The sequence below is a fragment of the Esox lucius genome, chromosome 21 (genome assembly GCF_011004845.1).
Source record: "Esox lucius isolate fEsoLuc1 chromosome 21, fEsoLuc1.pri, whole genome shotgun sequence".
NCBI classification, from domain to species: Eukaryota; Metazoa; Chordata; class Actinopteri; order Esociformes; family Esocidae; genus Esox; species Esox lucius.
This window is the reverse complement of record NC_047589.1, coordinates 1,315,773-1,342,042: the sequence shown is the minus strand read 5'-3', so window position 1 is coordinate 1,342,042 and position 26,270 is coordinate 1,315,773. Positions and strand designations below refer to the sequence as shown.

Here is a 26,270-nt window from a genome sequence, read left to right as displayed (position 1 = left end):
TAACACGGAAGGAAGTGAAAAACGTCTACATTTTGTGTAATCTTGAGTTATATTTCTGTGTGTGTGTTTGGTTTCATTTCGTTGCACGCGTATTTGAGTGATGTGGTTAAGAAGTGGACTTCTTAACATCAAAGAGTTATGGTAAATATGATACGAGTCTATGCACACAGCTCGTGTGGTGCATTCCAATGGGTTTGATTTCGTCAAAGTAATGCTGGTAGTATATCGAAGGGTTCTAATAGCTGTAGCCTATGTGGTGACACACACTCACACAGAGGGAGAGAGAATGTGAGAGAGAGAATGACTGCGCTCCCCATCGACCAATGGCGCTAACTCCTCCCGCTGCTACACTCAAATTGCATGGGTATCATGTGGCCAAACCCAGCTGCTTGAAACACACTATGCCGGACTGGGACCCTATATAAGCTTTGACAGTTGTCAAGTGGAGGACACTGGCTATTTGCACTCTGGAGCAACGCGATTTAGGGGATTTACTGCACTCAAAAATACCCAAGTAGTGCAATGTCTCACGCATGGGGATACGCACGGGACAATGGTGAGACTCGTGTGCTCTGTTCTTACAATGACATTGAAAGGGACCTCATGCGTCCCATTAATACAGCATGTAAGCTATAGTAGGGTTAATGAATAAAAAGACAAGGGTCATGCATTGATGAATACTTGTGTTTATTTTAAGGCATATCCCTTTTTTACTTTTAGGTAACCGTGCGTAATCCCCTGCAGTCTTACAGAGCAACAAACTACAAAAAAAAAATCTTTATGTGATTGGAAAGAAAGAATTCACGTAGAAATAGATGCTGAAACATTATGTCCCCTCTGTTATTCTAGGACCCGACAAATGGGTTGAAGGCTTCCCAATTGCCGACGGACCCCGCCAGTCTCCTATTGACATCATACCTGGCGAGGCTGTTTTCGACGCAGCCCTGAAGCCGCTCACCCTGAAGTACGATCCTGCCACCTCAATTGACATTCTCAACAACGGACATTCCTTCCAAGTTACTTACGCTGATGACAACGACCTTTCAAGTTAGTTTAAATCTTTATGCATGCGTCCCGACAGGTGCCTCAACATTTTGCAGTTGTGAATGTTGAGCCTTATTTTAAATTCCATATTTATAGTATGCTACATGTATACATTTACAAAGTAACTGTATATATGCATATTATGTGTTCATGAATCAGGGATGAATAGAGCTATGCATGTACATTATATTCACCACTCAAATTATTAACGATAGGCAATTGAAATACTAACCACGTTAAAACTGTCCACACCAAGATGCATAATCAGCAAAAAAAAAAAAAAACAGTTTAAATAGGACTCCATTAGGCAATGTGTCAGTTGGGAATGCTAATGTTTTTGGTAGACCATCAACATTTTTATATTTCACTATTTTTCTATTATTTCCATAATAATTCCATCAAGTTAGGTAGGTGCTTCTTTTTTAAAGTACAGAAAATTACGGCGAAATCCAGATAAAAAATGTGATCTCCCATTTAATTTCATGAACTATTCCGTGAGAGGAAATTATAAACTACTTAATCAAAATGTTAATTGAAGTAGCATTTTTAATATTCTTAGGGACAGTTTTTCTATCAGATATAGTTAAATACATAGAAATACAAAAAATGGATATTACGACAACCTCACTCGTACTCCTGTTCCATTTGTTTTGGCATATTCCAGCAGGCAACCTTAGAAAAACAGACCCCTGAGTATTGTTGCACAGTATTCTATTCTATGTAATCAGTTTGATTGATGTGATCCTGTGATCCTATTGATATTATCTCCAGGATTAACCATTATATGCAGGCTGCAGCTATATTTCTTAAGTAGTTGAATATAGATTTTGGGGTATTGAATTGGGATTAAGCCTTTATGTAATCAGTATGATAATAATGCTCACAGGGAAGCTAACACAGTCAAACCTTTCCTGTTATTTTTACAGCAATTCACAGTAAAGTTGCCTTTAATTTACCATAAAAAGTACTGTGTGGCTGTACTGCACTTTATGATATCCAACATTTTTTGTGTAATTAATATACTCAAACCTAGGTCAGGGATATTTGTTACATTAGGCATGTTAATGTGATTTCTATGTAGTCAGCATATAAAACAAATACACCGGTTCTAATTAACTAAGAATTAACCAAAATTTGTGAAACTTTTTCAGTTGATTTAGATGTGCTTTGATTTTGAATGGCATTTAATGTGGACCACTACTGAGTTCTATTCATTTATTTTATTTTTCATTGTTTGTGGTAATTCACAAAATACATTAAAAGGTTCTCAGTGTATTATCCTCCCCCCTACCTACTGTATTCAGTTTATAAAGTATGACGTTTTTGAACAATTCAATTACTTCACCTGAAACATTTTACAGTGCAGGGAAAATGGATTGTTTATTTCTGTTAATTTAATGGAGGCAAACTATTGATTGTTTTTTTTCTGTTAATTTAATGGAGGCAAACTGAATTTCAATTTCATAATAAAACACACGCTTATGCCTGAATAAATTAATTACTAGACCTGTTGATGTGTGCATTAGAAATGAAGCCATCATAGCTGTAGTAGAAGTCTTACCACAGGATGGATGGCACTGGCGTAGCTATGGGGGGTGCAGGGGGTGCGGTTGCACCTGGGCCCGCGGTGGGTGGAGGGCCCGTGTTCGGTGACGAGTGGGCCCGTGCTCTGCCTCCGTCATTAGTTATTGTTTGTATTTTCACTTTTATAATGTGTTTCAGTGGGACAATCGCAATGTGACATCAGCTGTGCTGTTAATGTATGACAGGATCGCCAGAACATTGTACAAAGCGAATATACAACCAGAAAAAAATCTAATCGTTTGGGGGGGAGGATCCTTTACTATAGCTTGCACCCTGGCCTGGCACCACCATGCTACGCCAGGGATGGATGGTCAGTCGTTTAATGTAATCTTACATTAGGCGCCAATGAAAACTCTGAAAAATTATTTCTTACGTTTTAAAACCTGCAAAATGTAACTTACTGCCAATGTCTTTGTATAAATGGATAATTATGTATTATCAAAGGAACACTATCTTGGGGTAAACTTGAGCTTGATTTTGCATCTGGATTATGCAACAGGAACTGCATCGCGGCTTTCATTAAATAGGAAGTCAATGTCTGCATGTTTTTTTGGGAGGAGAGGAGAGGAGAGGGGTGGGGGTAGTGACACAAGTCACACTTGCATTTCACAGCATTCTGTCGGTTATCTTCAGCACATCTGTCAAGACAACTCATTGCCTGGTGTGCATTTTGCTTGGAACACATTGTCACCATGTAACAAAGACTTTAAGGATGTGTTATTGCACATAAAAACAACACTTGTATTATTAAGATTACATAATGACCTTGCTTGACATGGAACGCAAAACATGTTGTGCCATTATATAATGTGAACTTGACTGATATGTTTCTTAGTCAGTGGACTAAAATCCTACAGTACATCAGTGTGTAAATATCTTTTATGTGCTCTGTTCTCAGCTCTGACAGGGGGACCTGTCTCTGGGACGTACAGGCTGAAGCAGTTCCACTTCCACTGGGGTGCTAGTGATGACAGGGGTTCTGAGCACACTGTGGCTGGGACCAAGTACGCTGCCGAGGTACTGACACACTGCTCTGGTCTCACTCTCTTACACACACCAACACCTTTTCTTCTCCAAAAGTTGGATCATGTTATATTTCATTATTTGAACCCTGAAAACCTGACAAGCCATCAATATCTTTTCTTTTGTATTGTTTCTTTCATGCATGGCACATAGGTCAGTGAAGTCTTAGTCCAGGAAGTTAATATGTTCCCATGACATTCAGTAAGGAATTTCTTTCATGGCGTGCATTTAATTTACATCCCCAGTTTGTTCCACCTTTGGTTTTCAGTTAATCACTATGTCAGCAAACAAAAGCCTCCTTATTTGGCCTTAACCCCACCTTACAAAAGACCTATTGCTGAGAAAAGACTCTCGAGAGTTTCAAACTGCTTGTATCGTATTTCTCAGCTTCACCTGGTTCACTGGAACACTAAGTACCCAAGTTTTGGTGATGCTGCTAGCCAATCTGATGGCCTTGCTGTTGTAGGAGTCTTCCTTCAGGTCTGTATCAATATACTCAGCCATTTTGCCTATAGTAATATTGTCATTCGTCTCAATATGTTTCTCAGTGCAGGTTATTTCCTGGTTAAAGGAATATATCTTCAAACACAATATTTTGGTTACCTTCTCATTACAAATTACATTAATGTGTGTTAAATGTTTCTGATTAGGTTGGTACCGAAAATCCCAGTCTTCAGAAGGTCCTTGATGTTTTTGATGCCATTAAGGCTAAGGTAAGTGCCTCTGACTTGAGCTAACATTCTAAGCTGTGCTTCTGCAAAAAAAATTACCTGGCCCTTTCCAAGCCAATCATTGACTTGGTCATGTCAACTAGCCTACCTCTTTACATGCAGGGCAAGCAGACCTCGTTCGAGAACTTTGATCCCACCATCCTGCTCCCCCAGTCGCTAGACTACTGGACATACGACGGTTCACTGACCACACCCCCTCTGCTGGAAAGTGTCACATGGATTGTCTGCAAACAGTCAATCAGTGCCAGCCCTGATCAGGTACGATAGTTCACATGACCTCATTTAGTAGAAAAGGATTGGAGTTACAGTATACTGGCTTTGTTTCAGTAGTCTGGAATAGAATACATTCTCACTGCTCTCCTTGATAATAACTTGTTTGACTACTTAAAAGTATATTAGAGGTTGTGATAGTTATATCTGACTGAAATCTCTGCAGTCTTTTCAACTATTGCCATAAAGGATTGAGATGGTGTGCAGTAATATTTTTTAGAGTAACGATACAAGTGACCTTTCGGGATTACAGGTCATTATGGTCATGTTCCCAGTTCTCAACTAAAAGTGCAAAACACTAAAATTATTCCTATGACCTTGTCCAGCTGGACTTTTGGTACAAATCCCAAAAAGTTTGTGGGAAATATGTTTATATGTAGCAGACTCAGAAAATGTTCATGCAGTAACCTTAACCCATACATTTCATACATACAGTGTACACTGTACTTATAATGTACAAATATATACTTTATACTACGTAAATGATTGCTGTATACTGAAATACATTTCCCCCAACATGTGGTCATGTGGATATTCTAGTAAATGACTCAGGCTCTGCCACCATGAACCAAACAGAAATATTCAGTGTTCAGGCCTACATTTCTATATTATGTTTAAAACCAAAAGTATTATTTTGTGTTTTACTGAGAGATGAATTTGGTTATTCATATTGGCCCACCTCTTCTCTCAACCCTGCCCAAATGACATGACTCTCTTTTAAACGTGAAAATTTACACTACCCAGTCAAACATTTTATTTATAGCTTTGGCTGGGTGTCTCAAGGGTTACCTGGGAGCTGAGGTATACCTTTCGAGGAGGTGCCGTACTAGGCAGAGACATGAGATATGATTTCATAAGAAGTATTCATTGAGTAAATATCCTGAATGGTAACAGTAATACAAAGAGAACACTATCATACATATTACGTGCTACTGACGCACTTACGTTCGTCTCCTTGTGTTTAAATGTTATTCAGTCCCCGAGAAGAAGTTACCAGCTAGACTTCACTGGTGTCACTGGTTGTTAGTAGCCTTGTTCTTTACTACAGTGAACTCCAATGGTATGTGGAAAGGGACATTATTTAAAAGTATCCAATGACTATTGGGTTAAAGTGTAGGCAGTCAGAAAGAAAAAATCTAATAGATCAGGAACACTCTGTATAGGAGGTTGGCTTAGATGTGTCAAAGACTACTCATATGATTTCTAATATGACCTTCCAATATTAATGAAAGTCCAATGAAATCTGAAGTGTACACTTGAACCCAACAGTAATTGTATAATTTCAAATAAGTTCATAAAATGCATACAGAACCAATTCATAAAGTGAATACAGAAGTAATAAAACAAAACATAAATGTCATCGTACAAATAATTCACTTATTTGTACATTGACATCTTAGAATTCACTTTATGTCAAATGGCTGAAACCCAAAACTTGTGAACTCTTACTAATTCACTGGCCAAAGTTAATGGTATATCTGTCCTTTAAATCAGTCATGTGACTGTAAGCCACATCTGCAATCTTGATCTCTTGGTCACACAAGTATAAACAGAAAGAACTAATCTCATTTCCATGAGTCACCTTTACAGGAAAATCATTTTAATAGAGAAGTCTCACACAACCTTTGCTTTACTTTATGTAGACTACAAACTGTATCGCTGGGACGGATGGAAGTGAGTGATAGCGACAGTAGGCCAGAGAGTCTAACTATATTTGCTCTCTCTCCTTTCTCATCTGACAGTTGAACAAATTCCGGAGCCTTCTCTTTTCCGAAGAGGGTGAAGCAGCCTGCCACATGGTGGACAACTACCGCCCCCCTCAGCCCCTCAAGGGCCGCGTTGTGCGTGCATCCTTCAAATAAATCCCCTTGCTTAGTGAGACACCCAGACGTGTCTCCCCTGCAGTGAAGCTACAGAGCACATGTTTATCCGTCCATTCGTTTTGTTGTTGTAATGAAATCACAAACCACTTCCTTACCACCCCATATCCACCAGTAAAGGTTCACCTTTCTGTGATGGAAATTCAAAGGAAGAAGCACTTTAGGGGTTTACCTTTTTTGTATCCTCTCCTCTTTTGGGCCATAACAATCCAGCAAAGCTCTGATATATTTATTTCCCAAGACAAGCCCTCCACATGGCGGCTATAATGTGACAGATACCCCATGATTTGGCATCTGGTGCCAATGATGTAGACAGCTTTGTAGTTTTTAATAGATTTATATAGTGGATAGTACATTTGTCAGCAAACAAAGCTTGCTAAGCAATTAATGATATAGAAATGTAGCTGGGATAATGTTCTGGATGATTCAGTTGGAGAAAAACTAGCAGACCTGACTAGCTGTCAGTGGCAGGCCCGGGGTGGATGAAACTGCTTCACCATCTGTGAGTAGGGCAAGACACACATATACAGTACACACATACACAAACACACGCACACATCCTGACAGGCTGTCTGTAATCTCTGACTGACTGCTTGCCTCGAGATCACGGCAGCTTAATGAAACACAGCGGTCGTGTCCATCACACCCGATTGAACCAGAAAATCCCCTTCGGGCACACACAGAAACACACACACACAGTATGCCTGTAGGACTTAACTCGTGAGGCTAGTGCTGTCATTTCAATGATGTTCATTTTCTTTGTTTCATTAGAAAGCAAATATAAATGACAATGTTTTTAGCTTGACAGCTTAAATGCTAAAATTTGATTTGATTCCTGAATTTTCTTTTATATCAGAAAGCTGCTCAGTATTTTATGTTTTGTATTGATTGCTTGAAAACGGAAGGGGAAGCGGATGACCCCTTTCACACTTTATGAATTGTTTAATGTGACGCTCCCAATGCAATTAGGTTTTACAGCCAAGGAAGAATCAACCAGATGCAAAAAAACATTAAGCGTTGTAGTGTCCGCAGGTTGTTGGGCCTTTTTATTGATGAATTATGAATGATGAAGCATCACCTTTAAAATTGGAACTCAGAATTATGCAAATTAGCAGCTCTTTTTTAATAGAATGCTAGTGACAATGAATCATGTCTGTCTTAACCAAATTGTATTTGATAATTAAATGTACTTTAAATTCCCTATGCCAGTCATAATTAAAGGGCGGCCCTGGGAGTTAGTCTTGCTGTTCAGCTATTTTCGGAAGTTGGGATTTTATTTAGTTGAATAAATATATTTTATGGAAATATGTTTACCTGTGTTTTACTAAGTCCACTTGTATTTTAGTGCCATAATTATGAATAATCAACTATCATCACTTATGAGAACGCTTGGGAATTGAGACTACCAGACTGTTGACAAGATTATCACATAAACTCTTCTAGCTGATTGATTTCATTGCTGGAAAAAGCGATGTAAACATACAAGTCAGACCAGGGGAGGGAGGGCACAGGTAGGCCTGGGGATGGGGATGCTAATTCAGTTAACATGCCCAAACTCTTAAGACTATAAGTTACACGCTTAACTGCTCTCATGTGGGAGTGTCTGAGCATGTGTCCCATATAGTGAAAAATATGTCCCTGATATACTTTTGTATGTCTTAAGGGAGACACATAACTACTGCCACAACATCAGATCACAACATCCCATGACCACCAGATTAACGTCCCACCTTTGACCTCTTTGTCACTGTGTCTCCCTATGGCTGGCCATATCTACAGAGATAAAAAAGAAAATGCTTATGATCAGAGGGAATGGTCAATGATATCTGCTCTAATACAAAAGGGGAATTATCACAGATAACTTCAGAAAGTAGTTAGATACTGATTGTAATTTATGCAACTGATACCTGCAGAAAAATAGAGGGTCTTGCTTTTATAATTTCTGTCAGGGAGGGTTTTCTGTTTTTTGTGTCTAGTATAGGGGAGGGTTATGTAATTATTTACAATAAAATTTCAAAAATATTCATTGTTTATGAATTAGTTGCCTGTCACTGTGTGCTCAACCCTCCATGCTCATAACCTCCATTTGTCAAGATGTGCCATTCAGGTTGGCCTGGCCAGGTTAAGCTCAACATTTTAGATTACTCTATCATTGAATCAGGCTTGTCACATGATCTCTCTCCCATTCTGCTCTGACAGATGTGTCACCAATGCAGTACTTCATGTATTGATTATTGCCAAATAGGAAGCCTTGCCAGTTACAGGATTGTTTAAAGATATGTACAACATTGGGTTGCACTTTTTTCTGTCAATTAATCCTTGGAGTACAGAAACATATTATTTTGTATGATTCAAAGTCAACATTCTGCTAATGCCCAGTACATAATAGAAAAACAAAATGCACCAGTGTTTATCTTGAAAGTGCTAGCAACAGACAGTTACGCCAATGTCATTGAATGTTTCATGTGTTTTGACGATTTCCTACATTTATATAGTTAGTTAACATTTAGCTATTTGGGCAGCCATTTCTTCTGGTGTGGATAGACCAAATGAATACGCACACAATGACGTGCCCCCTTTCCCATGTTTCAACATGTGCACCACCGTTCCATTTTGCAAGTTCAGCCAATCATATAATGCTGCATGAAATGCATTTGCAAAAGGCCACAGTTTTCCTAGACCCTATAAGCATCTGTGCAACTCTGGAAAGATCCTTTATGGCACCACACAAATTATGCAGTAAAAACTAAAGTTAAGTTTCAGTGCCTCCATGTCCCCGAGCTCAACCTGTTCTGCCGTTGTTTATTCCGGTATCTAATGATTTACAAATTAAGCACCTGGTTTAATAATTTTTTGGGGGTATAAGGGAGGGTCACTCATTTTTAATAGTGTTCTGTGAGGTTCACTTTCAAAATGTATTTAGCTAAAGGGACGGCCATCCATTTGAATCTCAGAGATCCAATCTTCTCCAGTTATCACTAATTATAAAATAAAGTAGGCCTATGCTGCCTTTACCACCTTTATTGTTCCCCATTCTGTTTTGATAAAGCCTACAGTCTAATCATGTCAAAGTGATTTCAAAAATAATAATAATAAATAACAAAATTACAAATTAAAATTTCAATAAGTTGAATTTGAATACTTATATTCAAAACTCCATCATTAAAGTTAGCCTACAGAAGTACATGACTAAACATTTGCTAAAAGAAATTGCATGATGATCTGGACTTTTTAATGACCCCCACATCTTTGTACCAGACACCTGCAATTATGTGTATTGTCCTTGAATTGAGTAATGAATTTCAAGCACATTTTCAACCACAAAGACCAGGGCTGTTTTCCATTGCCATGTAAAGACAGGCACTAGTTTGTGTATAGGTGAAAACACAATGAATATTCTTGAGCATGGTAAATGTATTAATTAGAATTCGGGAAAGTGAACAAATACACCCATCAAATATAAGGTGTTAATACCTTGTTTGCCAGAGAATAAGAAACCGCATAGAAATCAATAGAGTTAGGGTGAAATGACTGTGATAAACTGAAGTTTGATTAACAAAATTGTTGTAACTGCACATTACTGAAGTGGAGGCTGTACGAAGGCACTGAAGTGAAGTAATACAACAAACCGTGTCATCACCCACATTTTCTCCAAAGCTTAATATTGTTAGCAGACAAAAGTCTGCTGTGTTTCATTAATTCCCTGTAGGTTTATACTTTCATTTTTCCTTCAATCTAACCTAGTTGGTCGGTCGCTGCTGATGGGAAGCATTCCACAGCATGATGCTGTCTCCACCTAATTCACTGTAGGGATGGTGTGTTGGAGCCTGGGCCTTGTTAGGTTTGTGACATGCATAGAAGCAACCCAGCATCACAGGAATGACATAAACATGTGTAAAAAGGTATTTAATTCAATACTATAAGACACTGTACATAGTGTTTATTTGTATTTTTAATTTTGCATACTTACTTGGAATTTTATTGATAACTCAACTCAACAAATTCACCTTTTAGGAGAAAAATAACCTACAACACATGCACAAATCTACACTGTAGTTGCATACCACAAATATATTCAATGTTTTGGAGTGGCCTAGTTAGAGTTTTGAAATAAGTTGGCTTGAAAAACTATTTCAGGACATTAAAATGTTTGTTTACCGATGTCAGAGCTTGAAGAATAAATACAATTCTAGGTAAGTATTATGCAATTCGGTATGCAAAGATCTAAGACACTTACCATGAAGACTGATTGCTGTAACTTCTGCTATTTCTAGTATACTTTTCTCTTAATTTGTGTGTTAAATTCAGGCAACTTGATTATAGTTGGCACTGTTTGGAGTCATCTTGTTAGTCAGCTCATCTGTGCTGGTCACCTCATTAGTTCAAGGATGCCTTTCAGAAACCATTTTATGCACCAACTCTTTTCATATTAGTCAAAATGAATTTCCTATTTAGTTCCCTTACTGTTTGAGTCACAATATGTTTGTTAACTGTGATATTTAGTAATAGTCACCACTTTTTTATTGATACAGATATTTCAACACTATTGTTTTGGCAACGCAGTGCACCAGTTCCAGCAGGTTGACTTGCAAAAGGAGAAAATCTGTAGTGCGACTAATGGACAAAGCAAACCAAATACTGACTTTCATTGGGGGGCTGAGACTATAACAGGAGGACCCGCCACATTATTAACCTTAGATATTACGGCAAGCAATCTGCTGTCCAACTGCTTAAGCCATATGTTTGAGTGAAGTATGTGGTAAATTATTACATACATGTATTTAAACAGCAGAGATATTAACTTATTTTGGAGTGTGTTTTGCCTTTGTCAAGCATCTGCTACTGTTGACCTTGTGTTACCGCAAGATGTGGAGATGGGTTGCACTGAAGTTACTTTGTATATACTTTAGTCTGATCTTGTTTCTCATCCAGTAGTCAAAAAGTGCTGGTGAAATTGCAGAGAACAAGTCATGTGTTGAGAAGGATATTTTGAAACAGGATGTGTTCGCATACACAAAGTGCTGTCATGTTTACCAGGTGACTTACAAACTGAAACAAAGCGTTGGTTGCACCATTCCAGCCGATACTGTCCCTAGTTTGGATGACCTTTATGCAAGGTTTTGATTGTTTTAGTCTCTTGCCCAAAGCCAGGTGTTAACTAATTACTTGCTCCATCATGTGTCGTACCACTTGTTAGCCTATTGCTTTCCCAAGTATCTTCCTATTAGTAATTTAGCAGGTGAGTTCTAAATGATATCTAGTACATGTCAACCAAAGTCTGGCAATTCTCTCCTATCCCAATTTGGCCAAGATCAAAGATTGAAATGTGTCTTACAAAGTTCACCTCACCAAAAAGTTCTGCTCTTTATCACACTGTTTGCTTCAGGAAATCATGAAGTATTTGCCAACACCTACGTGCTTGGTGCAGTATGCATGGCCATGATTGAGCTTGCAGGCGCCCAACGTACTGCAACTTTACTGCCTTCCTTTAGTTAGAGACATACTGGTAGGCTTTTTTTTCCATGAGTCTCAAAGTTTCCGTTTCGAATAAGGGGCCATGTGTAGCTCAATTGCTAAAGCATAGCACTAGCAATCTCAGAGTGGTAAGTTTGATTCCCATGGGGGATTGGTATTAAAAAGTATGAAAATATAAAAACTTCCTTCAATAATTTGCTCTGGATAAGAGTGTCGGCTAAATCAGAGGTCCTTTGAGCTTGTAGAAAATGTGTGTGTTTGAAGAAAACACCTAAAAAAAAGCTAAATGAAACTGTTTGAGCACGTAATGAAGATTGTAAAATGACTGTCTGTATGCCATCATAACAAAGGTACAAAATGAGAATGACAGTTCGGTACAGTCACAATGCAGAAGGCACACTTTGAAAGTATTCTCATATCATGGTTTAGTTATCTGTTCTTGGGGTCAGTGTTGCAGGCTTGCAGGCTTTTCCATGCACCAATGAACGAAGTCGGAAACCTGGAATACCTCAGACTATGTCAGGAGAACATGTTGTCTAGTATGGGGGATAAAGGTAAACCCCTTTCAAATGCTACTGAATGGACAGGTAAATGACCTATGTGATCATTTAATATCTAATAATCTGACTCCCTATTGTTTGTAAACATACGCAATCAAAAATGACCATGATATGCTGGAAGTTCTTCGAAAAGGTAGCTAATCTTTCGTCACAAACCAAACATTTAAAAGATAATGTGTTTCACAGCCTACGTTATCCTCAATGTTCCTCATCAGTCAAGTAGAGAAAACAAGGGATGGTGTAGCAACCTGGGAACTCAGGGATGATCAGTCTGGTCACTTCGAAAATGATGTATGCATGTTTAGATTAGATTCAACTTTATTATCATTGAACAGTACAAGTACAGTAAAAACAAAATGCAGTTAGCATTAAACCAGAAGTACAAATAGAGGAGGGCAGAAAATGTACAAGTATTTACAAGTATTAAGCATTTGTATATTACCAGTGGAATGTGTAGATGTGCAATGAAGGCAAATGCAGTACAAATGCAATGTTAAATGTACAATAAAACAAATAGAGGAAGGCAGAAAAGTTACAAGTATTAAGTATATGTACAGGAGCTGGTCTTAAAATAAGAATATCATCAAAAAGTTGATTTATTTCAGTAATTCCATTCAAAAAGTGAAATGTGTATTATGTATACATTCATTCCACACAGACTGATATATTTCAAGTGTTTTTTTCTTTTAATTTTGATGATTATAACTGACAACTAATGAAAACCCCAAATTCAGTATCTCAGAAAATTTGAATATTGTGAAAAGGTTCAATATTGAAGACACCTGGTGCCACACTTTAATCAGCTAATTAACCCAAAACACCAGAAAATGCCTGTAAATGGTCTCTCAGTCTAGTTCTGTAGGCAACACAATCATGGGGAAGACTGTTGACTTGACAGCTGTCCAAAAGACGACCATTGACACCTTGCACAAGGAGGACACAAAAGAGAATAGCTAAAGATGCTGGATGTTCACAGAGCTCTGTGTTCAAGCACATTAATAGAGAGGCGAAGGGAAGGAAAAGATGTGGTAGAAAAAAGTGTACAAGCAATAGGGATAACCGCACCCTGGAGAGGTTCAGAAATGTGGGGGAGATTCACAAAGAGTGGACTGCAGCTGGAGTCAGTGCTTCAAGAACCACCACGCACAGACATATGCAAGACATGGGTTTCAGCTGTCGCATTCCTTGTGTCAAGCCACTCTTGAACAAGACACAGCGTCAGAAGCGTCTCGCCTGGGCTAAAGACAAAAAGGACTGGACTGCTGCTGAGTTTTGTTCTCTGATGAAAGTAAATTTAGCATTTCCTTTGGAATTCATGGACCCAGAGTCTGGAGGAAGAAAGGAGAGGCACAGAATCCACGTTGCTTGAAGTCCAGTGTAAAGTTTCCACAATCAATGATGGTTTGGGGTGCCATGTCATCTGCTTGTGTTGGTCCACTGTGTTTTCTGAGGTCCAAAATCAACGCAGCCATCTACCAGGAAGTTTTAGAGCACTTCATGCTTCCTGCTGCTGACCAACTTTATGGAGATGCAGATTTCATTTTCCAACAGGACTTGGCACCTGCACACAGTGCCCAAGCTACCAGTACCTGGTTTAAGGACCAAGTATTGAGTGCTGTACATGCTCATACTTTTCATGTTCATACTTTTCAGTTGGCCAACATTTTTTAAAATATTTTTTTTGTATTGGTCTTAAGAATGAATATAATATACAAGTTTCACTTTTTGAATCCATCCATCTTCCGCTTATCCGGGGCCGGGTCGCGGGGGCAGCAGTCTAAGCAGGGATGCCCAGACTTCCCTCTCCCTAGACACTTCCTCTAGCTCTTTCGGGGGGACACCGAGACGTTCCCTCCAGCGTGTCCTAGGTCTTCCCTGGGGTCTCCTCCCAGTGGGACGGGCCCGGAACACCTTCCCGGGAAGGCGTGCAGGAGGCATCCAGAACAGATGCCCAAGCCACCTCAGCTGACCCTTCTCGATGTGGAGGAACAGCGGCTCTACTCGGAGCTCCTCCCGGGTGACTGAGCTTCTCACCCTATCTCTAAGGGATCGCCCAGCCACCCTGCGGAGAAAGCTCATTTCGGCCACCTGTATCCGGGATCTTGTCCTTTCGGTCATGACCCAAAGCTCATGACCATAGGTGAGAGTAGGAACGTAGATTGACCGGTAAATCGACCGATAGATTGACCTTTCTTCACCACGACAGAATGATACATCGACCGCATTACTGCAGAAGCTGCACCGATCCGTCTGTCAATCTCCCGTTCCATCCTTCCCTCACTCGTGAACAAGACCCCTAGATACTTAAACTCCTCCACTTGAGGCAAGAACTCTCCACCAACCTGAAGTGGGCAAGCCACCCTTTTCCGACTGAGGAACATGGCCTCGGATTTGGAGGTACTGATTTTCATCCCAACCGCTTCACACTCGGCTGCAAACCGTCCCAGTGCATGCTGAAGGTCCTGGTTTGAAGGGGCCAACACAACAACATCATCCGCAAAGAGCAGGGACGACATTGTGTGGTCCCCAAACCTGACACCCTCTGGCCCCTGGCTGCGCCTAGAAATTCTGTCCATAAATATTACGAACAGAACCGGCGACAAAGGGCAGCCCTGCCGGAGTCCAACATGCACTGGGAACATGTCTGACTTACTGCCGGCAATGTGAACCAAGCTCCTGCTTCGGTCGTACAGGGACCTGACAGCCCTTAGCAAAGGACCCAGGACCCCAAACTCCCGAAGCACCCTCCACAGGATGCCGCGAGGGACACAGTCGAATGCCTTCTCCAAATCCACAAAACACATGTGGATTGGTTGGGCAAACTCCCATGAACCCTCCATCAACCTGTAGAGCACAGGTGTCAAACCGGTTCTACGGAGGGCCGAGTGTCTGCAGGTTTTCGCTCTCACCTTGTACCTGATTGATTAATTAGTTCACTAATTGGTTAATTTCTACCCCCACCTGGTTGTTCAGGTCTGACCTGGGAACCAATTTAAAGAAAACCCAAAGACCTGCAGACACTCGGCCCTCCGTGGAACCGGTTTGACACCCCTGCTGTAGAGGGTATAGAGCTGGTCCAGTGTTCCACGGCCTGGACGAAAACCACACTGTTCCTCCTGAATCCGAGGTTCTACTATCGGCCGTATTCTCCTCTCCAGAACCCTGGCATAGACTTTCCCGGGGAGGCTGAGAAGTGTGATCCCCCTATAGTTGGTCCCCCTTCTTAAAAAGAGGGACCACCACCCCGGTCTGCCATCCCAGAGGCACTGTCCCCGACTGCTACGCGATGTTGCACAGGCGTGTAAGCCAAGACAGCCCCACAACATCCAGAGACTTGAGGTACTCAGGGCGGATCTCACCCACCCCCGGTGCCTTGCCACCGAGGAGTTTCTTAACCACCTCTGTGACTTCAGCCCGGGTGATGGACGAGTCCATCTCTGAGCCCTCATCCTCTGCTTCCTCAATGGAAGACGTGACGGCGGGATTGAGGAGATCCTCGAAGTACTCCTTCCACCGCCCGACGACATCCCCAGTTGAGGTCAACAGCTGCCCACCTCTACTGTAAACAGCTTTGGTAGGGCACTGTTTCCCTCTCCTGAGGCGCCGGATGGTTTGCCAGAATCTCTTCGAGGCCAGCCGATAGTCCTTCTCCATGGCCTCACCGAACTCCTCCCAGGCCCGAGTTTTTGCCTCCACAACCACCCGGGCTGCAGTCTGCTTGGCCTGTCGGTACCCGTCAGCTGCCTCAGGAGTCCCACAAGCCAACCAGGCCTGATAGGACTCCTTCTTCAGCTTGACAGCATCCCTTACTTCCGGTGTCCACCACCGGGTTCAGGGATTGCCGCCTCGACAGGCACCGGAGACCTTACGGCCACAGCTCCGAGCAGCCACTTCGACAATGGGCGGTGGAGAACATGGTCCACTCGGACTCAATATCTCCAGCCTCCCTCGGGATCCAGTCGAAGCTCTGCCGGAGGTGGGAGTTAAAGATCTCTCTGACAGGAGACTCGGCCAGACGTTCCCAGCAGACCCTTACAGTACGCTTGGGCCTGCCAAGTCTGTCCAGCTTCCTCCCACGCCATCGGATCCAACTCACCACCAGGTGGTGATCAGTTGACAGCTCCGCCCCTCTCTTCACCCGAGTGTCCAAGACATACGGCCGCAGGTCAGATGAAACGACAACAAAGTCGATCATCGACCTGCGGCCTAGGGTGTCCTGGTGCCACGTGCACTGATGGACACCCTTATGCTTGAACATGGTGTGACTAGCACAGAAGTCCAATAACTGAACACCACTCGGGTTCAGATCAGGGGGGCCGTTCCTCCCAATCACGCCCCTCCAGGTGTCACTGTCGTTGCCCACGTGGGCGTTGAAGTCCCCCAGTAGAACGAGAGTCCCCAGTCGGAGCACTTTCCAGCACCCCTCCCAGAGACTCCAAGAAGGTCGGGTACTCTGCACTGCCGTTCGGCCCGTAGGCACCAACAACAGTGAGAGACCAATCCCCGACCCATAGGTGCTGGGAAACAACCCTCTCGTTTACCGGGGTAAACTCCAACACATGGCGGCAGAGCTGGGGAGCTATAAGCAAACCCACACCAGCCCGCCGCCTCTCACCATGGGCAACTCCAGAGTGGTGAAGAGTCCATCCTCTCTCAAGGAGTGTGGTTCCAGAGCCCAAGCCGTGCGTAGAGGTGATCCCGACTATCTCTAGTCGGAACCTCTCAACCTCACGCACGATCTCAGGCTCCTTCCCCGCCAGCGAGGTGACGTTCCACGTCCCTAGAGCTAGTTTCCGTGTCCAGGGATCGGGTAGTCTAGGCCCCTGCCTTCGACTGCCGCCCGATCCTCTCCGCACTGGCCCCTTATGGTCCCTCCTGTGGGTGGTGAGCCCATGGGAAGGCGGCCCCATGTCGCACCTTCGGGCTGAGCCCGGCCGGGCCCCATGGGGAAAGGCCCGGCCACCAGGCGCTTATGTACGAGCCCCAATCCCGGGCCTGGCTCCAGGGTGGGGCCCCGGCTGCGCCATACCGGGCGACGTCACAGTACTCATAATGTTGTTCATCATTAAGGGGGTTTTGAACCGCTCTTAGTCTGACCCGTCGCCTAGGACCTGTTTGCCTTGGGAGACCCTACCAGGGGTCCTTTTTGAATGGAATTACTGGAATAAATAAAAGTTTTTTTTTTATATTCTAATTTTATGACCAGCACCTGTGTATTACCAGAGGAGCAATACTTAATGTGCAATAAGGCAAAAACAGGAGGGCAGATAATGTACAGTATTAGGTGTAGTATATGTTACAAGTGGGATAATAGTTGTTCGGGTACAAATGGCAATTTCAAAATAGCATTCAAGATGTGCAGACGAAGCAAATTAATTGAGTGATGTATTAAGGTAACATGTGCACCATGGATGCAGAGATAGCAACAGTGAGGTCCCGAGGTAGACATGCGTGGGTAACAACTGTAAGAATGTGTGTGTGCCTATATCAGTTAACATAAGTGGACTTAAGTTGTAGGGCATTTAACCATAGAGTAAAATGGCATGTGTTCCTGGGGCTACACAGAATGTTACAATGCCCATGACTCAGGGATGACAAGTTGATGTCATGTGTTCCTGGGCCTAACTAGACTGCTTTGAAAATCCATGACTCAGAGATACCAAGCCTGGTTGCTTAGACTCACTTACGTGTGTAATTACCAGTAGCCCTATGAGCTTGAGTATGAAGATGAACAAGGAATGCCGTAGTAATCTATATTCCAAAGTAATACAATTTATTCCAATCAAGTAATAAAGTTACAATACAAAACATAGTTACAACCAACGATTCAACGTCCTCCTATCTAGTCTACAAGTCTACTAAGTATACCATAAGTATTTAAGACACTATAGCACTAAGGTGTGCTAGGAGCTTCTGTTAAAGCTTCTCACCCCTGGTTGTTCTGAGCAGATGGGGCTACCTTGACCCCCACCGTGTATGTCTGTTCCTTTCAGGATTCAAATAGGCCCATTGGTGTGAGATTAGGATGAGTTGAGATACAACACGGCACCTTCACAAACCTTCAAAAACACATCTTTCATTACACAACATTTGGAACTTTACTTTTCATTTTGCCATGACAGAGAAGTTGCCAGTAGACAGGAAAAAGACTCACTTCCTCTCATTAAACGTAGAGATATTTTGAGGTTTCTTGTCCCTGCTTAAAAAATAGCTTGGAATGTGTTCTCTTACTCATCCACTGGGATAGGCTGAGATCTGTTCCAGATCCAGCTGAGCATAGAGGTGGACTATTTGAGATACTATAGATTTTACAGGTATATTCTCCTTTTCTAAATATACATCTGAAGACAAACCAAAGTTTAGTAGGTTTTTCAAGAAGCATCCAAAAATGAGAGCTTGACTCTTCTGGACTTTATCCTTTTCACAGGCAGTCCTTTTCCCACAGTGCTCCACAGTGCCCCACAGTGCCCCACAGTGCTCCACAGTGCCCCACAGTGCCCCACAGTGCCCCACAGTGCCCCACATTGCTCCACAGTGCTCCACAGTGCTCCACAGTGCCCCACAGTGCCCCACAGTGCTCCACAGTGCCCCACAGTGCTCCACACTGCTCCACAGTGCCCCACAGTGCCCCACAGTGCTCCACAGTGCTCCACAGTGCCCCACAGCTTTTTTCCTTAGTTACATCATCCATCTCCATCTTCAATTGTGCTCTGCCTCCGCCTTTTTTAACCCTGTACTGTGTCTATGTACCATGTTTATTATCATTATCTGGCTTGATGTTATGACAGCTGGGCAAGAAGTAGCATCCTGCTGGGTACCGTGTAACTTGTGCAGCTGCAGCTAAGCTTATTTGTACTTCTTTGTGTCTTCCTTAAAATGAGAACAGTATGGAAAATGTCCTGGTGGCTCATTCAGTATAGTGCCTCTCTAGGTCACAAATCATTGACAGTATAATAGTTTTGTGTTTGGGACAACAAAAGCCTGGGGCATGAATATGTTACTGCTAGACAAGTGTGACAAATATAGTACGAGAAAGAGATTAGTTTGATTTCATTTTACATAACGGACCCAAATATATTTTAATGTGCTGGCCTGTCAGTCCATGGCAACCACAAGACATTGCAGTGTCATCGTTTCCCTCTTAATTCCTCCCCCCTCAGTGCCAGTGCTGTCCATTATGCAGTCGAGAACGCCAGGTGCCACATATTGTTTTTACTAGGCAGCCTATTCACACATTCACACATACTCTGCCCCAATTCTCTACCATTCACACTTGCATTTTCACAAATACACGCAGTCACACAGAGAGCTAATTATGTAGTGTGTGTGTGTGTGTGTGGGGGTGGGGGGGGGGGGTGTGCATGGTCAATAAACCTGACAGTGCACTTCTCTGCGATGAACAACCAGAGTGAAACCCATCCCCCAGTCAAGGACAAGGATACAAGGACAGCCATCTCCCCAGGCTGTGGGGAGGCAGATCCAGCTAGCGCAGGACTCAATTTGAAGCACTCTACTGTTTTATACAGCATTCATAAAGAACTAGCTATACCCTTTACATGACAGTTTCCAGGTTTACCCTTCACATCATTGTTTCATTGTTTTTACCTTTCACCTAATTGTGCCACAGTGGTATAGATGCAGTAAGAATTGGATACCTGCTGAAAATGCAAAGATACTTGAAAGAAGAATGACAACATTTTGTGAACTATAACCTACAACAGCATGCAAATGTCTTGATATTTGTAAAGATAATCAGACTGACAAAAATGATAGATGCAGTGCTAATGTATGCCGATTGTATTTGTATAATCGCAAACACTGTTGACAACATCCAGAAGGTGATTTCCAAGCAAACTTCATTGAGTTAGGTATACTTTCTCACAGGGCACCGATGTCAGATGAATGTCTACTTTTCATTTACATTTAGTAGAATTCCTTTTGAATAGCCCCCTCCTTGAACTGCCACCTTAACGTGGTGGAGGGGTTTGAGTACCCGAGTGACCCTAGGAGCTATGTTGTCTGGGGCTATATGCCCCTGGTAGGGTCTCCCAAGGCAAACAGGTCCTAGGCGACGGGTCAGACTAAGAGCGGTTCAAAAACCCCTTAATGATGAAAAAGATTTTGTGTCCTGTGACATCGCCCGGCATGGCGCAGCCGGGGCCCCACCCTGGAGCCAGGCCCGGGGTTGGGGCTCATTCGCGAGCGCCTGGTGGCCCTGGTAGCCCGAACAAGCGACATGGGGCCGCCCTCCCGTGGGCTCACCACCCACAGGAGGGACCATAAGGGGCCGGTGCAGAGAGGATCGGGCGGCAGTCGAAGGCAGGGGCCTAGACTACCCGATCCCTGGACACGGAAACTAGCTCTAGGGACGTGGAACGTCACCTCGCTGGCGGGGAAGGAGCCTGAGATCGTGCGTGAGGTTGAGAGGTTCCGACTAGAGATAGTCGGGATCACCTCTACGCACGGCTTGGGCTCTGGAACCACACTCCTTGAGAGAGGATGGACTCTTCACCACTCTGGAGTTGCCCATGGTGAGAGGCGGCGGGCTGGTGTGGGTTTGCTTATAGCTCCCCAGCTCTGCCGCCATGTGTTGGAGTTTACCCCGGTGAACGAGAGGGTTGTTTCCCAGCACCTACGGGTCGGGGATTGGTCTCTCACTGTTGTTGGTGCCTACGGGCCGAACGGCAGTGCAGAGTACCCGACCTTCTTGGAGTCTCTGGGAGGGGTGCTGGAAAGTGCTCCGACTGGGGACTCTCGTTCTACTGGGGGACTTCAACGCCCACGTGGGCAACGACAGTGACACCTGGAGGGGCGTGATTGGGAGGAACGGCCCCCCTGATCTGAACCCGAGCGGTGTTCAGTTCTTGGACTTCTGTGCTAGTCACAGTTTGTCCATAACGAACACCATGTTCAAGCATAAGGGTGTCCATCAGTGCACGTGGCACCAGGGCACCCTAGGCCGCAGGTCGATGATCGACTTTGTTGTCGTTTCATCTGACCTGCGGCCGTATGTCTTGGACACTCGGGTGAAGAGAAAAAAATCACATTGTATGATTTTTAAATAATTTCTTTGCATTTTATTGCATGACATAAGTATTTGATCACCTACCAACCAGTAAGAATTCCGGCTCTCACAGACCTGTTAGTTTTTCTTTAAGAAGCCCTACTGTTCTCCACTCATTACCTGTATTAACTGCACCTGTTTGAACTTGTTTCCTGTATAAAAGACACCTGTCCACACACTCAATCAAACAGACTCCAACCTCTCCACAATGGCCAAGACCAGAGAGCTGTGTAAGGACATCAGGGATAAAATTCTAGACCTGCACAAGGCTGGGATGGGCTACAGGACAATAGGCAAGCAGCTTGGTGAGAAGGCAACAACTGCGCAATTATTAGAAAATGGAAGAAGTTCAAGATGGCGGTCAATCTCCCTCGGTCTGGGGCTCCATTCAAGATCTCACCTTGTGGGGAATCAATGATCATGAGGAAGGTGAGGGATCAGCCCAGAACTACACGGCAGGACCTGGTCAATGACCTGAAGAGAGTCTCAAAGAAAACCATTAATAACACACTACGCCATTATGGATTAAAATCCTGCAGCGCACGCAAGGTCCCCCTGCTCAAGCCAGCGCATGTCCAGACCTGTCTGAAGTTTGCCAATGACCATCTGGAAGATCCAGAGGAGGAATAGGAGAAGGTCATGTGGTCTGATGAGACAAAAATAGAGCTTTTTGGTCTAAACTCCACTCGCCGTGTTTGGAGGAAGAAGAAGGATGAGTACAACCCCAAGAACACCATCCCAACCGTGAAGCATGGAGGTGGAAACATCATTCTTTGGGGATGCTTTTCTGCAAAGGGGACAGGACGACTGCACCATATTGAGGGGAGAATGGATGGGGCCATGTATCGCTAGATCTTGGCCAACAACCTCCTTTCCTCAGTAAGAGCATTGAAGATGGGTCGTGGCTGGGTCTTCCAGCATGACAACGACCCGAAACACACAGCCAGGGCAACTAAGGAGTGGCTCCATAAGAAGCATCTCAAAGTCCTGGAGTGGCCTAGCCAGTCTCCAGACCTGAACCCAATAGAAAATCTTTGGAGAGAGCGGAAAGTCCATATTGCCCAGCGACAGCCCCGAAACCTGAAGGATCTGGTGAAGGTCTGTATGGAGGAGTGGGCCAAAATCCCTGCTGCAGTGTGTGCAAACCTAGTCAAGAACTACAGGAAATGTATGATCTCTGTAATTGCAAACAAAGGTTTCTGTACCAAATATTAAGTTCTGCTTTTCTGATGTATCAAATAATTAATTCATCAATGTGATCTTCTGGATTGTTTTTTTTAGATTGCGTCACTCACAGTTGAAGAGTAGCTATGATACAAATTATAGACTTTGCTTTGTAAGTGGGAAAACCTGCAAAATCGGCAGTGTATCAAATACTTGTTCTCCCCACTGTACATGATGTCAAAGGTTTTTGATAATCTAAAAGACTACAACTCTGGAGAGGCAGTGCTTCCTGCTCTGGTCTAACTAACTTATTATTAGCTTCTCATCAAGACATATCAGAAGAGTTTTTCAGTGTTCTTCAACATGGTGATAGTACTGAAGAGGATTGCAGAAAGAGGGAGCTGTACTGAGGAATTAAAATTTCTGATAATTCTCCAGCTATGTCAACCGAGAAATAATATATTTTCTACAAAAAAAGGGTTTGTGGACAGGTCTTGGAAGGTCAATGCAATCATGATTGTTGAATGTGTATTATGTCACAGACAACAATACCTTTAGTGCACATCGAGCATGTAATTACTAAATGTAGTTTAAAAAAGCCATACAGGCATGGTTAAAAAGACAATTGTACTTGTAAATGTGTGTTAATATCTTTGTTTGTGTGAAACTGTGGAATAAACACAGTTGTTTATCCTTTACAAATTTCTGTCGGTATCTAGCCCCTTTAAAATGAATCCATGCACTGGAGGGATCTTTCATTTTGAGCTAGTATATAATTTCTAAATTGAGGCAAAAAGAAATCCACAGTGGCGCGTTGATTCTTGCTTGTCATTTCTAGATCCCATTTTGAAGCTGCCATTTTCCTAGGTGTGGGAGAAACATTGAATGCTACCAGATTTTACAATTAAATTAACTTTTTCTAGATTGTGTTGAGGAGAGGTTGTATAGATTTTAATTTAACCGCCCCACTTGTGAACTAATTGTAAAAACATATTGTCTATATTCACATTAACAAATGAAAAAGCAAGACTCCATTCTGTGTTTTGTAGTATAGAGAATTGTCTATGGCCTTAAGGGTGGTTGTCAATTACTATTTTTAGGTAATTCCTCTGACACAGCAGAGGTATTAGATGGCAGGAATCTTGGCCCCAGTGTTGAAGAGATGTTGGCATCACCCCTTGAAATGCCTTGCAATAAAGGGTGGTGCAGTTTCCATACCATGCATTCATTAAGCCAGTAAAGATGTTTTATTTAACATCTGAGGGCCCATGGAAGTTATATGGTCCTAACTGCTGAGCTATATTCAGTGAATAGCCTTCATCACATAAGTATTTGTCTTGTTCTTGTGGGAGAGGGCAGTGCGGTGTACAATGTAAAATGTCTTCTGTGCATCTGTGAATTGGACTAGGTCTAGAGAGAGATTGTGTTTATGGGAATTATGACCACCCTGTCAAAGGATATCATGACTACAGATGTGGGTGCTACTGGACAACAGTAATTTGGCAGGTTTCCTTTACTTTCTTGGGCACTGTGAATATGGTGGTCTCCATAAGTTTGGCTGAGAAGAGCAAGCTCATAGTCATTGGGAACAGCAGATGTTTCTTTGGGTTTAGTGTTATGAGCACAGAATTCCTTTAGCTCACATGGCAGGCTCACATTGCTGGGCAGCTGGGTATCCTTTTCTTGTCCATGATATCTAGTTTGCAAGCCCTGCCCCATCTGAACAGCATCAGAGCCAGTGTAATATAATTTGATCATAGTCCTGCACTGATGCATTGACTGTTTCATACTTTTCTGATGTAGTAGCAATATTTCTACAAGTCCCTGGATTTGTATCCATCAGCTTTGAAATTTGACTCGGTGCGGGTGCTCCTTTTAATATATATGGCATTTAGGATTTGTACATTATGATTACTGTAGAGATGATGTCATCAGCGCAATTAATGAAGCCAGTGACTGCTGTGGTAAACTTGTTAATGTATTTGTATCCAGTTTCTTTATGAAGCCGAGTTTGTTGTTTAGCATTGGCCTAATATGATCACTTCCATTTTAAGTGCATCACCGGTACTTCCTGTTTGGGTTTTTGCTTGTAGGTAAGACATTTTAGAAAAGACTGGGTGGGAGGGGGATGGCCTTGTATCTATCACTTCCATGTAGTTTTGTCACCTCTAGTTGCACAGTTTAAATGTCGGTAAGCAGAGCTGGCTCTACTTTTGGGGGCCATAGGCAAAATTCTATTTGGGGGCCCCCCTCCCCTATCGATCGAGGGCTCCATAGCAGTCAGAGGCCCCCTAGCAGTCAGGGTCCCTAAGCGATCACATGTTGCTTATGCCTGGTCCCGGCCCTGTTAGTAGGAATGAGGTAAAACAGACTGTATTTTCCTGAGTAAAAGGTAGCAGCTACAAGGACCACCACCTCTTGGTGAAACAAGACATTTGTAAGTATGCTTATGGCTCTATACAGCTCCTGTATAGAGCCATAACATCAGTTTGAGGTAGAATATAGATAAAACACTTAACAATTCTGCATACTTGTTTCATTCCATTGTTATAATTTTCAATCATTCAATAATTTTGTGTTTAGCTAGTTCAGTTGCTCTATAGCCACACATTGTTGTTTTTAGCTGAATATTTTGTCTGAAAGTCATTATCTCCTAGTGAGATTGCTTAGTATTTTCCCTTAAGTCCCTGTTGCCATTTATTAGGAGGGACATTCGGGATACTGTGCATCACCTTGTGAATCCCATAGCGTTCCACACTAATATTATAAAAAAATAAATAGGGTCACCTTTTAAGCACTACCTATTCTAGCCATACTAATAAGTCCATGCGTTTTCACAAGGGAGCTTGTCATACAGAGGGCTATAAAGAAACCTCTTTTGTACAAACCATGGCAAAACATATTAGAATTGGATTATGGCTTATGGCACTGACCCCTTATTAAAACCTTTGGAGAAATTTGATTATATTGTTTTATTGTCACAACTTACATTCAACTATAGATGGGTCAGTCTGTCTCTATCCCTTCATGCATCTGTTCCTTTCTCCACCTACAAACCTGGCACCACACTTTATTCTACACGCCTGCCCACCCAGCTAGCCCTTCTGGCTGGGTTATATGGCTCACCTCCATCCATGTTCCCACTCTCCTTTCATCTTGTGTGATATACATTGGAGAGGGGCTGACGTTACCTCGTGGAGTAATGTTTCCCGAGGTACAGCAGAAGGTCAAGTATCTCATGTTGCCACTTGTTGTTAACTGCCTGATCTGAAATGTCCCAGCCTACTGTACATACATGAAAGGAAATCATTTTAACACAGCCATTAATATAAGTGCTTTAAATAATTTATTGGAAAGAGATCAATGCATGTATTATACAATGCTGGTTTGATTACTAAGAACATTTGTTTTAAGAGAACAAAATCCTTGACTGAAATCCATGTATGAACTACTGAAATGAATGAAATCATTGATC

The 26,270-nt window shown here is 42.7% G+C and overlaps 1 protein-coding gene across 1 annotated transcript; it reads left to right on the top strand.

Annotated features, from left to right (window-relative positions):
* The first annotated feature begins 379 nt into the window (after positions 1–379).
* On the top strand, positions 380–7,837 carry LOC105031590 (carbonic anhydrase 1). Its single transcript, XM_010906094.5, has 7 exons — positions 380–556; positions 850–1,047; positions 3,527–3,645; positions 4,039–4,131; positions 4,302–4,364; positions 4,485–4,640; positions 6,395–7,837. Exons 1-7 carry the CDS (start codon positions 523–525, stop codon positions 6,512–6,514), a joined length of 783 nt encoding a protein of 260 aa, XP_010904396.1. The 5' UTR covers positions 380–522; the 3' UTR covers positions 6,515–7,837.
* Positions 7,838–26,270: the final 18,433 nt, after the last annotated feature.